This window comes from Eumetopias jubatus, unplaced genomic scaffold (assembly GCF_037043125.1).
Source record: "Eumetopias jubatus isolate StellerSeaLion01/CBP00866 unplaced genomic scaffold, mEumJub1_p1.0 scaffold_15, whole genome shotgun sequence".
NCBI lineage: Eukaryota > Metazoa > Chordata > Mammalia > Carnivora > Otariidae > Eumetopias > Eumetopias jubatus.
Genome location: NW_028274821.1, coordinates 3,931,417 through 3,943,821, shown reverse-complemented (window position 1 = coordinate 3,943,821; position 12,405 = coordinate 3,931,417). Strand labels below are relative to the sequence as shown.

The following is a 12,405-nucleotide window of genomic DNA, read 5'->3' as shown; positions in this document are numbered from 1 at the left end:
TTGCAAAATAAGTGAAATCAAGCTTTCCCTGCATGACTAAACTTGTACTGTTTGCTCAGGGAACCTTGAAGACTGGTCTCCATTAGCATTTGATTTTAACAACCTCCACATTCCTGTGTATTTTGGATACTACTCTTTCTTGACTTTGGGGTTTTAGATATCATCTACTGACCAACTACTTTGGAAAGTGAGAATTAACTTGTAACCGATTGACCAAATAATTCTGACTACATCAATGCTCCGTGTTGTTACATGATGATAATCATGCAGAGTATGCACAGCTTGAGTCCATGGTTCCTGCATTTCCACAGACTGCCACACTATGCCATGTCTTCTTGCTGTTGGAATGAGCCGCAGAGGGGGGCGGATAATGGTGTGGGCAAAGGGCGGTCTCTGAGAAGGTGGAGGGACGCGTCCGGCACCCAGGGCAGGTAATGCTCTGGTGCAACCAGGCACCTTCATCCATGAGTGGGGCCCCAGGGCCATGTGGGCCCAGGATATGGGCCGTGCTCCCTCAGTTCCCCCAAAGGAGAGCTTGTGGGTGAGGGTGGAGGGCTCATGGGTCCCAGGAGGGAGCAGGCCACGTGAAAGCGTGGCTTCGGTGAGCAGGAGGGTAAGCCCTGTGGGGAAAGGGGTAAGTGTGTACGGCACATTTGAACACCCATGTGGGTCTGTGGTCTTACTGAGGCCGTCCCCCGAAACTCACTGTCTCCCTCAGTTTCCATTCTCAGTAGCCCTGTTCTGTCTCTGAGAGATGACTCTGGCTCAGGAACATTGACGAAACCACCCAAATACAGTTACTTCTAACTGGACATGAAAGGTGCTGCTTCCTCATGCAAACTGGTGTTTGGGGCAAGAAGTGTGTGTTTGCCTTGGGAGAAGCGCTTTGACCGGCCAAGGATTCGGGCAGCTGCTAGAAGAGAGTTCTACCCACTTACTTGTCCCCTCCTGGAGGCTGGGGCTGAGCAGCCTGCCAGGCAGAGTCCCGGGGCCTCAGGCCAGCTTCCCGGACGCCCCCGAGTCTGCTGGTCCATCCCACAGCGCCTCAGCCCGCCTGCTTCGGGGCTCCAGGTGAAGTGACCCTAACTGCGTTTTCTGTAGCAGTGAGGCCCTGGGAGGGAAGGGAGGCCCGGACTCTGGAGAGGGGACCTGTCCAAAGGGCATCCTGTGCAGGGGGCTGCAGTGGGACTCCATGTGCTGGTGGCCGGAGGCAGGGCAGAACAGAGGAGAGGGTGTCTGCAGAGCAGGGTCTGGTCCCCTCCTGGGGGTGGGGATTCTGTCTGTTATCTGGGAGCCCAGGCCCGTGTGGAACATGTGCTATGGGGAATGGCGGATGGGCTTGATCCGGGCCTCGATGATCCTGGGAGAGCAACGGGTTCTGTGACGCAGAGGGACAGGCCGAGAAGCCCAGGGCAAGAGGTGACAGGAGACAGCCAGGACCGAGGTGGCCCCGTAGCTCTCCACAGACAGACTCAGAAGTCCAGGCTGGCCCTGGACCCAGGCCGTGGACTTCCTGCAGGGGCCCGCACCCTGGGCGGTTCAGGTTGCATACATGTGCTTTTCCTGAGCGGCTAACCGTGCTCTTGTGGCACCGGGAGTCAGGGTTGGAGCCAGATGAAGAGAACACCCAAACCCCAAGCACCGTGAATGTCAAGCTTTGTTGGCAATTCGGGTGAAGAGTAAGCTGTGTTTAGGGTAGGCGGGGGTGGGGCTGTCACTGCAATCAGAGCACAATCACTGGAGAGAAAAATAAATACTTTAGAAGGCACTTGACCTTTTAAATGCCGAGCTCTAAAAATAGAGACGGAGGTAGTGATGGCTTTACTGGGGCAGAGATTCAGCCAGGCCCTGCTGAGTCTCTGCCTAAGGACCCGGCTCCCCTACCGGATGTCAGCCACTCAGCCCCGCGCCTGTACCGGTGTGTAGGTGAGCCTCCCGTCCCTTGTACCTGGTGCGCCCATGAGCTGCCCCTCACCTGACCCGAGGTGCGATCGCCTCCTGGATGGAGGGGCTGAGGCTCCAGACCTTGTTGCTTGGCTTCATCACTGCGTTAACCTTCCCTCTGCACGTTGTAGCATGAAGCTAAATCTCCGGGTTAGGAAACAGGACTTGCTTGCCTCGTTGGGCTTTATCTAGACATTTCCTCTCAACTTCTTTCAAGTATTTGGTTGGAGCCTCCAGTGTTGGGGTCCGGGTCAGAGGTCCCATATCCACCGTGCTCCCTCGTCCAGGGAGAAGAGGCAGGGCCGTGGAGGTGCTGTCCTTCTGCAGCCGTGCATCCTCTGCAGTCACCTCTCCTCCCTCCACAAGTGCTGGCAGCCCGTGTCCAGCCAGCCTGACCTCCACGACAAAGTGGGTTCGGTGCTGCCGAGCCCGGAGTCCCGTGGGCGTTGAGGTGCCAGGGCCGTGGGGAAGGCTTCTGAGCACAGTGTGCTGGCCTGTCCATCCCCACATTAGCACATTTTAGCAGAAAGTTCGTCTGAACACTTGCCAACGGGAACTCAGGTTACGTGGAAAGGCTCTAAATACCCTGGAGCGGCAGCCGCTGCTTGCCCTCACCTCCCCAGGGAGATGGAAATTGCTGGGACCTTGTCCGCTCCTGGCTTCTCCCTGGAGCAGGCACTTTAAAAGCGAATCCGATGGAAGAGTTTCTTTTATTCCTCGAGGGCAGGGTGAGGTGTGAGGAAGGGGGACCAGGTGGGCTTTGCTGGCTGAGGGTCTCGGGGGAGGGGAGGACCCCGGACATGCATGCAGTCCTGCCGGGCGATTTAATGCACCTGCTTCCCTCCCGTCCACGCCCCGACCACTCGGGGCAGGGAAGTGGGCTCCGAGGGCTCACGCGCCACGAGGCGCCGCGGTCTGTGCTCACTGTGGCACTTTTTGCCGACTTCGTGGTTCTGTCAGTGGCGGGATGGAGCCAACCGTCCTTGTTTTTGTGACAACTTTCTGCACCGGGGAGGCCAGGCCCCACCAGCCGGCGACTCACTCCTCATCCACAGGTCCTGATCCAACGCCACTTCCCTGGCCCCCTCTGCTCACAGGGCCAATGTGGGAGGTGAGAACCCGACTCCTTTCCTTCCTGAGTCAATCACCTAACACAAGAAGCTGAGAGAGCAGGAAAAACGCTTTCTCCAAGTCCAGGGATTGGCGGGAACCCTTCCGTTCTGTAAGCTGAGCAGGGCCCTCCTGGTTGGTTGGCGTCCTTGGGTTGGCTCCTCCTGGGGGGGTCTGGGGGGCTGGCAATGGGATGTCATGGGGATGGGGAACTTCTGGGTGGTGCCCTCCTAGGGAGGACTCTGGCCTGGATGCAAGACCAGGGGTGCATCCCAGAAAGCAACCTGGCAGCTCTGAAATAGGGGAATGATGGGGATGTGATGCGTTCCCAGAGGTAACGGATCACCCCATTTGCATTTTACCCTTGCCTGAGACTTCTAGAGTGTGTCATTGAACTCATGGTGAATCTAGGAGAGCAAGCACCTCATAGACCCACGAGGCTGCCCTCTCAAGCGGTGTCTGGTTCAGCCAATACACAAGTTAACGGAGTCCCTTTCTCCTTTTCTCCCAGTGGAGTAAACGGGGGGCTTGGCGCAGGGTTCTCAGCCTAGCTGTGCCATCGGCCTCATCGGCAGCTGGGTGAAGCCCACAGGGGCCTGGTCAGAATGATGCTTTTAATAGATGAAGGACATGGGATGGACAGGCAGATCAGACGTTCCAGTGATGGAGGGACAGTGTCCCCTGGGCCACAGCCTTCCTTCATAATCACCTTGTTACCCCCCCACCAAGCTCGGAGGGTCCATGTCCCCACCCCCCCAAATCAGAGGCCCTGACAATGCTTGGACCAACAGAGTAAGGTAGACAGGACACCGTCCCAGGCCCTCCATCCGCCTCTGCTTGGGAAGGGAGCTCGTGGTGGAGGTATGACCAGAGATTGCCAGGTGTGAGGAGGCGTGCGGCCTGGGGTGCCATGTTCAGAGGAAGGCCAAGGAGCACTGAGGAGGCGACAAGCTAACCTGCAGGTTCCCCCAGCCCGGCCCACGCCACGTGGGGCAGATCAGAGCTGCCCAGCTGGACCTCCTTCCATCTCCTGACCTACAGAATCATCGGCAAAAGAAATTGGCACTTTAGGCCATAAGGTTGTTTGGTTTTTATTTATTTTGTGTGTGTGTTTGGGGGGGGGTGTTGTTACTTAGCAACAGAAAACCAAAACATGGGATTCTTGAGAAAATTGATTATATTAAAATACAGGTTTTGATGGTTAAGTTTATGCATCAGCTTGGAGGAGCACCCGGGGTGTCCAGATATTTGGTCAAGCATGATTCTGGGTGTGTCCATGAGAGTGTTTCCGGAGAGATTCGCATTTGGTTCGGTAGACTGAGCAAGGCAGAGTCCCTCCCACCCACCTGGGTGGACCTCGTCTAATCAGTTGAAGGCCCGAATAGCCCAATTAGGTGGACCTTCCCAAGAATAAGAGAGAATTCTTCCTGCCCGACAATCTTGGAACTGGACATTAGCTCCTTTCCTGCCTTCGGGCTGAAACTACCCCATGGGCTCTCCTGGGCTCCATAATCACGTGAGCCAGTTCCTTGTACTAAATCTCCCTCTCCCTCTCCATCCTGTGTCTCTGGAGAACCCTCCCTCACACACAGCTTACACTAGCAGCAGGACTCCTGGAGATAAAGTTACAATTACAATGACAGTGCACTTTGTTCTCACTTGTCAGAGGGCAAGGACCATGAGAAAACACTCAGCACCTGGGGGCGGGGGGCGGTTACACTAGTCCTAGGGCAATACACGGAAGTCCAGAAAACAGGACACCTGCCCCCCCCCCCCGGAGCTTCCACTCCGCTCAGAAGACCCCCAGAACCTGAGCTGATGGTGTGCAAGAGGCCGTGCCGTGGAAAGAGTGCAGTAGACGGGCCAGCCCCTGGGTGGGCTCCCTGGCAGCCTAGATCGGGGGGATGTTCGCTCGGATCCCGCAGGAAAGTGAGTGGTGGTCTGTTTGCTTTGGCGATGACCTGTGCCCTGGGCACCAGCAAGCAGAGTGACGGGAACCGGTGGATACAGCCGCCTCCTCTGGACGATTCTGAGAGACCTTCTGGGGGCTTCTGGGACGCCCTGCAGAGCCGCCCTGGCCGTCCCGACCATGCACTTCGCCGCACCTGCCACTGTCCCTCTTCCAGCAAACCAGCTGAGGGCTCAAGATGCTTCGGTCCTTCCCTCCATCAGGACTTCACAGCCTCCGTGTGTCCCCAGGTGGGAGGGGACAGCCGCTTCCACATGAGCCTTATTGCTCCGGCCAGCAGGGTGCTATGATCAGTGGACTCCATCAGCCACCGCAGGCCCTGCCGAGACTCCTGACGGCCCGAGCCGTGGGCCTAGCATGTGCACGCCCCAGTCCTCACCACTGCTCCACCAGGCCGGGGCCAGAGATGCCATTTGGCCAGCAGCCAGTTACGGGAGCCCCATCTGCCCCCACTGGGGCCCTTGCCACCCTCCGCCTCCAGTCCCTACAAAGGTTCCCCGGGGGGCTTCACCGCACCACAGCTTCCTACTGTTAGAGCATCTAGCGCCACACGTGGCTGACCCCTTGCTGTGCCGGAGGCACGTTGCCTTGTGGCCGGGACACGGGAAGCAAACGCCCTCCCTTGTTCCAGTGCCACGCAAAGCAGCAGTGAGGTCCAGTCTCTCAAAGCTGCCAGAGCCTGGGTAGGAGCTAGCAGAGGAGGCCCACGTGGGAGGTGAGGGCACAGGCCTCCCCAAGCCCCTCCGCACACGACGGAGCACTCAGCCTGCGCCCAGGACGTGTGTGCAGTGGTCACATAATCTCTTCAACTGTCATACTGACTGTCGCACCCATGCGAGGTCTCACTGCACACAAGCCACCTGCTCTCTTTCTAGGACTGTCCTTCTCCAGATGGAGGCCACATTGACCCATCCGGTGTTTGTCCAGGACGGGGTGTCAGCCCAGAAGCAGAGCAGCCTGGAGGTGTGTTTGCTGTGGCACGTGGGCAGGAGAGCTGGAGCTCTCGGCTCGGAACTGGCTGTCTTCTCTCCCACAGACAAGACTCTCGGGGTGCTGCTCCCTGGCCCGCATTCACAGTTACTTTACATGTGGGGCTCTTCCAAAATACACTGCCATGACCTCTGTTTCATATTTGTCTCTTAAGGGCTGTTGACATCACAGCACGCTAACAAAGTTTGCGTGACATGCTGGGGGCCTGTGAGCCTCATGTGCGGCACCCTGAAAGTACTCGACCTGGAGTCTGGGCCGGATTTTGCCATGTGTGTCTTGGTGGGGGTTCTGGCTACAAAGGACACGTGTTCTGATTCAGAGGTTCCCCAGGGTTGTCTTGATCTGAGCTCGTGGCCGTGGAAGCCAGCCAGGTGCTAACTTCCTCGGGCACCACCCGACCTCGCTGCCAGTGAGAGCCTGGTGTCCCTTCCAGAGACTGACGGCAGGCCCCAGGAGACGTCTGCTGCGTGGATGGACGTTGTTCCCTCCCGTGGGGTAGGTGTCTGCTAGCTGGACTCCCTCCTCCTTTCTCTTCCGAGCACGTCTCCCCGCCCCTGGAAGGCCTGGCTCGGTGATTTCTGGAATGTCTGGCTGCTTTCTAACCCATCCTGGGTCCTGCCGCGGCCCCCGCCTGTCCCGATGGCCTGCCGGCTGTCACAGCGGATCAGCACAGCAGGGCCACGGGGAGTGGCACGGAGTGAAGGAGTGGGAGGGTGTTGGCGCAGCTGGAAAATCCCCGACCAGCCCTCCAGAGGCCAAGGCAGGGCCGGACGGCTCATGGGGCAGGGGACTGCCGTGTGCCCCCCCCCCGTCTAGTGTAAGGTGCAGGCCGGAGGGCCAGGAGAGAGCTGGGCGTGGGCCGGGGGGAGCGTGCGGGTCACCCCAGTAATCCACGACCCTCAGGGAGCCGAGTTGCTTCTCCTCTGCCTTGTGAAAGCCCTCTTTGGGCCAATTCTGTGCCATGGGGGGGGGGGGGTCCACAAGACGGTGGCTCACGGGAGGGGGTTCCACAGGAGGAGGTTCCGGGAAACGTAATCTGTGCGTGATCACGTTTAGTCCAGGTTAAATGTACTCCAGAGTGCCACAGTTGGATCTTACCTTTCATTTATGCCGTCTCATGTCTTGCCCAGGCTACTGACCGCGTACTTTTTGAGTGATAGGAAGGAAACAGGCGAAAGGGGCCAATCACATGTTGCCGTGGACCCCAACCTCTGTTTCGGGGCCGCCGGTTGGTCACTGTAAGTGCAAATGTGCAACCCGGTCCTGAGGCTGTGCTGAGAGCAGGTCAGAAGCCGGGGTGCCTACTTCTAATAGCCAGTCACTGCAAGAGTGCTGTCAACATGGAGTCATATGGTACGTGCCCGTGTCAGGTGGTATTTTTCCACTCAGAATAATTCCCTGGAGGTCCATGCAAGTTGTTTTCTGTACTAATGAATTGTTCCTTTCGATTGCTGTGGGGGATTCCACGGCATGGCTGGGCCCCAGCTTGTTGAGCTGCTCACCCCCTGAGGGACACCCGGGTTGTTCCCCGTGTTTGACTCTGACAAAAAAAGCCAACGTGCACATCCATGGACAAGTCGATGTTCGAACGTTAAGTCTTCCTGTGTCTGGGATACACGCTCACAGACACGATTTCTGGGCTGCATGGGAGTTGCATATTTAGTTTTATAAGAAATGGCCTCACCATTTTCCGGAGTGGCTGTGCTGTTTTACATTTGTACCAACACAATTTATTTTTAAAATGAAATGTTATTAATTAGTTGGAGGGAGAAGAATGGTGGCTGGGGTCATAAAAGGTCCACAGGAGGGGTCCCCGGGGATGTGGAAATGTTTAGGATCTTGACCCATGTGCACGTCTGATAAAATTGTGCAGAACTAAACACACACATTGAATGCGTAGAAAACGACCGGAACCCGAATACGATTGATGGGCTACATCAGGGTCAATGTCGTGACTTGACTGTGTGCTAGAGTTATGCAAGATGTTACCAGTGGGGGAGACTGGCTAAGAGTAACTGCGGGTGAATCTACAGTTATCTAAAAAAATAATAATTAAAAAATAAATACAACGTATGGCATTAATTTAAGAATAAGACCATGGAAAACCTGATAAACTATTAAGATTTAGACAAATGTTGTTACTTGCTTTTCTGATTTTGCTGGCCATGCGTCAGTCGCGAAGATTTCCATCCGCTGGTGACTTGGTCCTCTTCTGAAGGTCGTCCCTCCTTCACACACCCATGAGAAGAGACCTTTTAAACCCAGACCCCAACTCCACCCCCCTCTCCAGCCCATTTTAGGGCACAGAAGAGCGAGCTGGGGAGAACGCAGGGAAATGTGTCTCGGGGGGCCGGGTGCTGCCAAGGGCTGTCCCCGGCGGCCGAGGGAGGAGCCGCAAGGAGCTGCATGTGTCTGGGAGGAGAGAGAGCTGCGTCTCCCGAGCTGGATCTCCGTGGTGGGCTCCTTGGCACGCATCAGAGAGACCACCGGTACCTGCAGATTCTACAAGAGAGCCCTGGGCCGGGCCAGGACCTTGATCTCGACCCAGAAGTTCTTGCAGGGTACCACCTGCACTCTGGGGCTCCTGGGGTGGCAGCTTCCCTCCAGGGAAATGGTGACCTTTATGATAAACTATCTTATGACCAAAAGTTTTGCAGCGTTAAAATGTGATCCATCCCATTAGGTTGTCATATGAAGCCTATAAATAACTCCAGAAATGAGATCCTGTGACAGCCGTTCACTGTTATTATTTAAAACAAATATTGGCTATTTATAGCCAGGTCACCAGCCTGGCCATTGCTTTCCAAAGACTCTTATTTCCCTCAATCTATCCTGAGAAACAGGACCTTTAAAACCACCCGGATGGTGGAGAGCGCTCCCGCAGGCTGCCTCCCCTCCTTGGAACCTGGCCTCCTCAGGAAATCCTTGTCCTGCTCTCTATGCTCTGGCTGCCTTCCCAAAAAGCCTACTGAGCCTTCTCTGCCTTCACATCCTTCCCTGGACATGATGGTTTCTCTCCCAGGACATCTGCTGTCGCAAGAACCACGAAGGGTCTAAGCTTTGCTCTCCTGGCAAAGTAACAAGTTTACCTGCACCGTTTCCTCTTCTTGGCAGAAGACAGGAGACTCCCAGGTCAGAGACAAAGGAGAGTTTGCTACTTCAGCAACCACGGCGGCCAGAGACTCAGCGTTTTCATGCTGGTTCCCTGAGCCCCAGCTGGAATTCCCAGCTCTCCTGAGTCAGAGGGTCAGGGGGTATCTGCACATGCAGGGGAGGCCGTTCCAGAAGCAGCAGCCCAAGCTTAGGGAACTTGACTTTTCTGTAAACGTGCCTGCCTTTCGTTCTGCAGGGAGGCATTGTCTTTATTATCTCCAACAGTAAGCACGCCTGATGTTTATTCCAGAGGGACACACCTTGCCTCTCGTCCACTGATCTTTACAAAGATAGTCTGCAACAAAGGACTGTCAGCTTCTCCTTCTTAATTCATGCAGAGTTGCCAGAGACCCCAGAGAATTGACTCCCAGAGGACCATAGAGTAAATTATTTAGTTAAGGTTTTTCTTCCTGAATTAATTCCTCCCCCCATCTTGGCACGAGCCATTCTCACCTCTGCTAACAAGCCACATGGCCCTGTGGGCAGCCGTGGAGAGGTTGTGGCTTGGCTCTCCCTTCAGGGAAGACAGAAGCACAGTTAGCCAACAAGCTCGAGCTGCAGTGTTCAGGCTGAGGCCGTATTCTCCTCGGCCCCAAAGCTATGCGAGGAGGCCATAGGGCCACAGGATCTGGTCATTCCTGCCCAGTATGGGACTTCTCTGAGTCTTTGTGTGGAGCTTCCTGCTGGGCTGGCAAGGGGGCCTTCTCCAGGTTTCCCTGCAGCCCGGGGCTCCCCCCGCCCCATCTCCCTCTCCCCTTTATCTCACACGTGTGACTCCAGAGGAATCTTTTGCACATACGGCTCTGTCTTGAAGGACCCCACGGACACACTTGAGTGCACCAGCCTCTAAATTGCTCTTGGAAGGATTCTCTGACCAATGTGAAGCTGAGCCAGGCTGATCCGGGCTTCCTCCAAGACCCTCCGTCGTTCAGGAAATCTGAGATTCTGTTGTAAGGCTCTGGAGTGTTCCCCATCCCAGGGACATTTCAGTACTTATGCCCCCTTTTGCCAGGAACCTGTCCACAGCCCATCAACTCCTCTTGGAAGCCAGAGACAGACTCTGCTCAAGCCCACGGCCTTGGGTGGACTCACTGAGTGTCCGTAGATCTTGCTTCTCTTGGAGGCTCAGCTAAAGATTGCCTCCCCGGCCAGCCCTCCATGGCCTTCCTTTCTACCACTCTTTTTACGTTCATTTGTTCATAAATATCTATATCTTCCACTCGATGGCCAACTTTATGACTATAGGATTCTTATTTGTTCTCAGTAGCCAGAGCAATGCCTGGGACATAGTGAGCATTAAATAAAAATTTACCCAGTGAATAACAAATGGCAGATACTCCGAATTATTAATTTGCTACATCCGAGCCTAATAACAATTCCAACCCAAATTCCTGGTTCCTAATATTTTTCAATTCCTTGTGCTCACTCCTCTGTCCGACAGGCGTGGAGAGTTCTCCTCTAAAGCATTCTTACCCTTGTGTCAAGAGCTATCAAGTTTCCGTGGTGCCGACAGTGAATGTATCAGTTGTCATCCTGCGAGGCACGAGAACAACAGTTACCTCGGACTGCTGGTGTCACTCAGGAGCCGTGGGCGTCACACAACAGCATTTACGGGCTCCAGGAAGCATTTATCAGCATCTCCGTGGGAGTCATTCCAGCTCCAACTGTGCTAAGAAATGGACTTCCTCTGTGGTCACCTCTGGGAAAACCCACAAAGATGAGAGGGACATCGTAGCCCAAATGACGTCCCCAGAAAGGGAAGCCGTTGGGACCGTTGAAACTCTTAACTCATTTCTGAGACATAAGAGCGTTCTCTGATGGGCCTGATGGCCGTTTCTGGAAACGTGATGCCCCAGCCCCCTCCGCCACCTCGCCATCCCTGCAGTCGGCCCTAGTGATTTCAGAGCGTTCCACTGCTTCTGCAAGCCACCACCCTTCCTAAGCACACCATGTTTCCGGACAGCCCAAGTCTGAGATAATTTTCAAACCACCGGGGATGACAAGTCCACGTCGTGCTGTTCCATGGCACACCCACAAGTCCATACATCACAACCTGATTTTCACTGTGGCAGCTGGGAGGATAGTTTTGGACACCCACCTGCATGTGTGAAGAGTCACCTGGCCCCTATTTCTCGTCCTGACCATAACCAACCAGGATGGGGCCTGAGATTCGGGTGACTGTCAGCAATAATAAGAGATAATGAATGAGTTGGCATTGTGCCCCATAAAACGATTTTGCAAGTACCGGGTAAGCTTGCTCAACGAAACCCTCCCCTTAGCCCACCATGACTAATTCCGCTTGCTGCTTTTGTGGGCTTGGACAACAGTCCTTACTTACCTTTGCCGTAGTATGTGAGCTTGCCCTCATGGCTCGCTCTTACACACTCTGCGACGGCCATTTGTGGATCCTTAATTTTGTGTTTTTCACTGCCGTGACCGCGGCTAACATTATGGAGCCAGCGCTTTATTTTTCCCTCTGAGTTTGTATCAACAGTTTTTTAAAAACAAATGTGATTATACTGTGTGAATTCTTTGATATTCTGCCTTTCTCCCTCAATATTTTATTGTGAGGACACTCCCATTGCTTCTAGAGATATTCAACATAGAAGTTTTATTTGTTGTAAAGTATTTATTCCGGGATTATACCATTAGCCATAATTTATTTGGCCAGCTCCCATTTTCTGACATTTAATACTGTTGTTAAAATTATACTATGATCAGTAAAGCTACCGTGAATCTCATTTGGTATAAATCTTTGTGTATTTGTCAGGATCATCTAGGCTTGAGCCGATGATAAACAACCCACAAATCTCAGTGGGTTACACAGCAAAGGGCTGTCTCCCGTCACTTCCAAGTCCAACCGCGGGAGCTCCGCTCCACACAGCCACGCTATGGCAGAGGCTGTGGGCTCCAGTACCACCAGCACCTCCAGAGTTTGCTTTCGGAGAGCCCAGAGCGCGTGGGGAGCTTGCATGCTCTTCTGGGCTTGGTTGGGATGTGAGGAGCATCATTTCTGCTCACAGACCCTCAGCCCGAGCCAGTCCCAGGGCCCAGCTGGCATGCCAGCGAGGTAGGAGCCCAGCAGAGAGGAGAGCCGGCTGTGGGCGGGCAGTGGTAATATCCCCCCCGCAGAGGGAGGAGAAAAACAGCCAGAAGACATAAATCCACAACATTAGGAAGGAAAGAAGGCGGGTCATTACGGATAGAGATTAAAATAAGACTAAACTAGGAACAATAGA

General features: G+C 54.6%; 1 protein-coding gene across 5 annotated transcripts in view; it reads left to right on the top strand.

Moving 5' to 3' along the window:
- AUH (AU RNA binding methylglutaconyl-CoA hydratase) overlaps positions 1–11,907 on the top strand; it is a 269,714-nt gene extending 257,807 nt beyond the window's left edge. For all 5 annotated transcript variants that reach the window (XM_088019055.1, XM_088019054.1, XM_088019053.1 and 2 more), the window contains one exon: positions 10,608–11,907. In XM_088019055.1, the coding sequence (XP_087875181.1) occupies positions 10,608–10,839 (232 nt within the window). In that variant the 3' untranslated portion in view covers positions 10,840–11,907. The remainder of the gene's footprint in view (positions 1–10,607) is intronic.
- Positions 11,908–12,405: the final 498 nt, after the last annotated feature.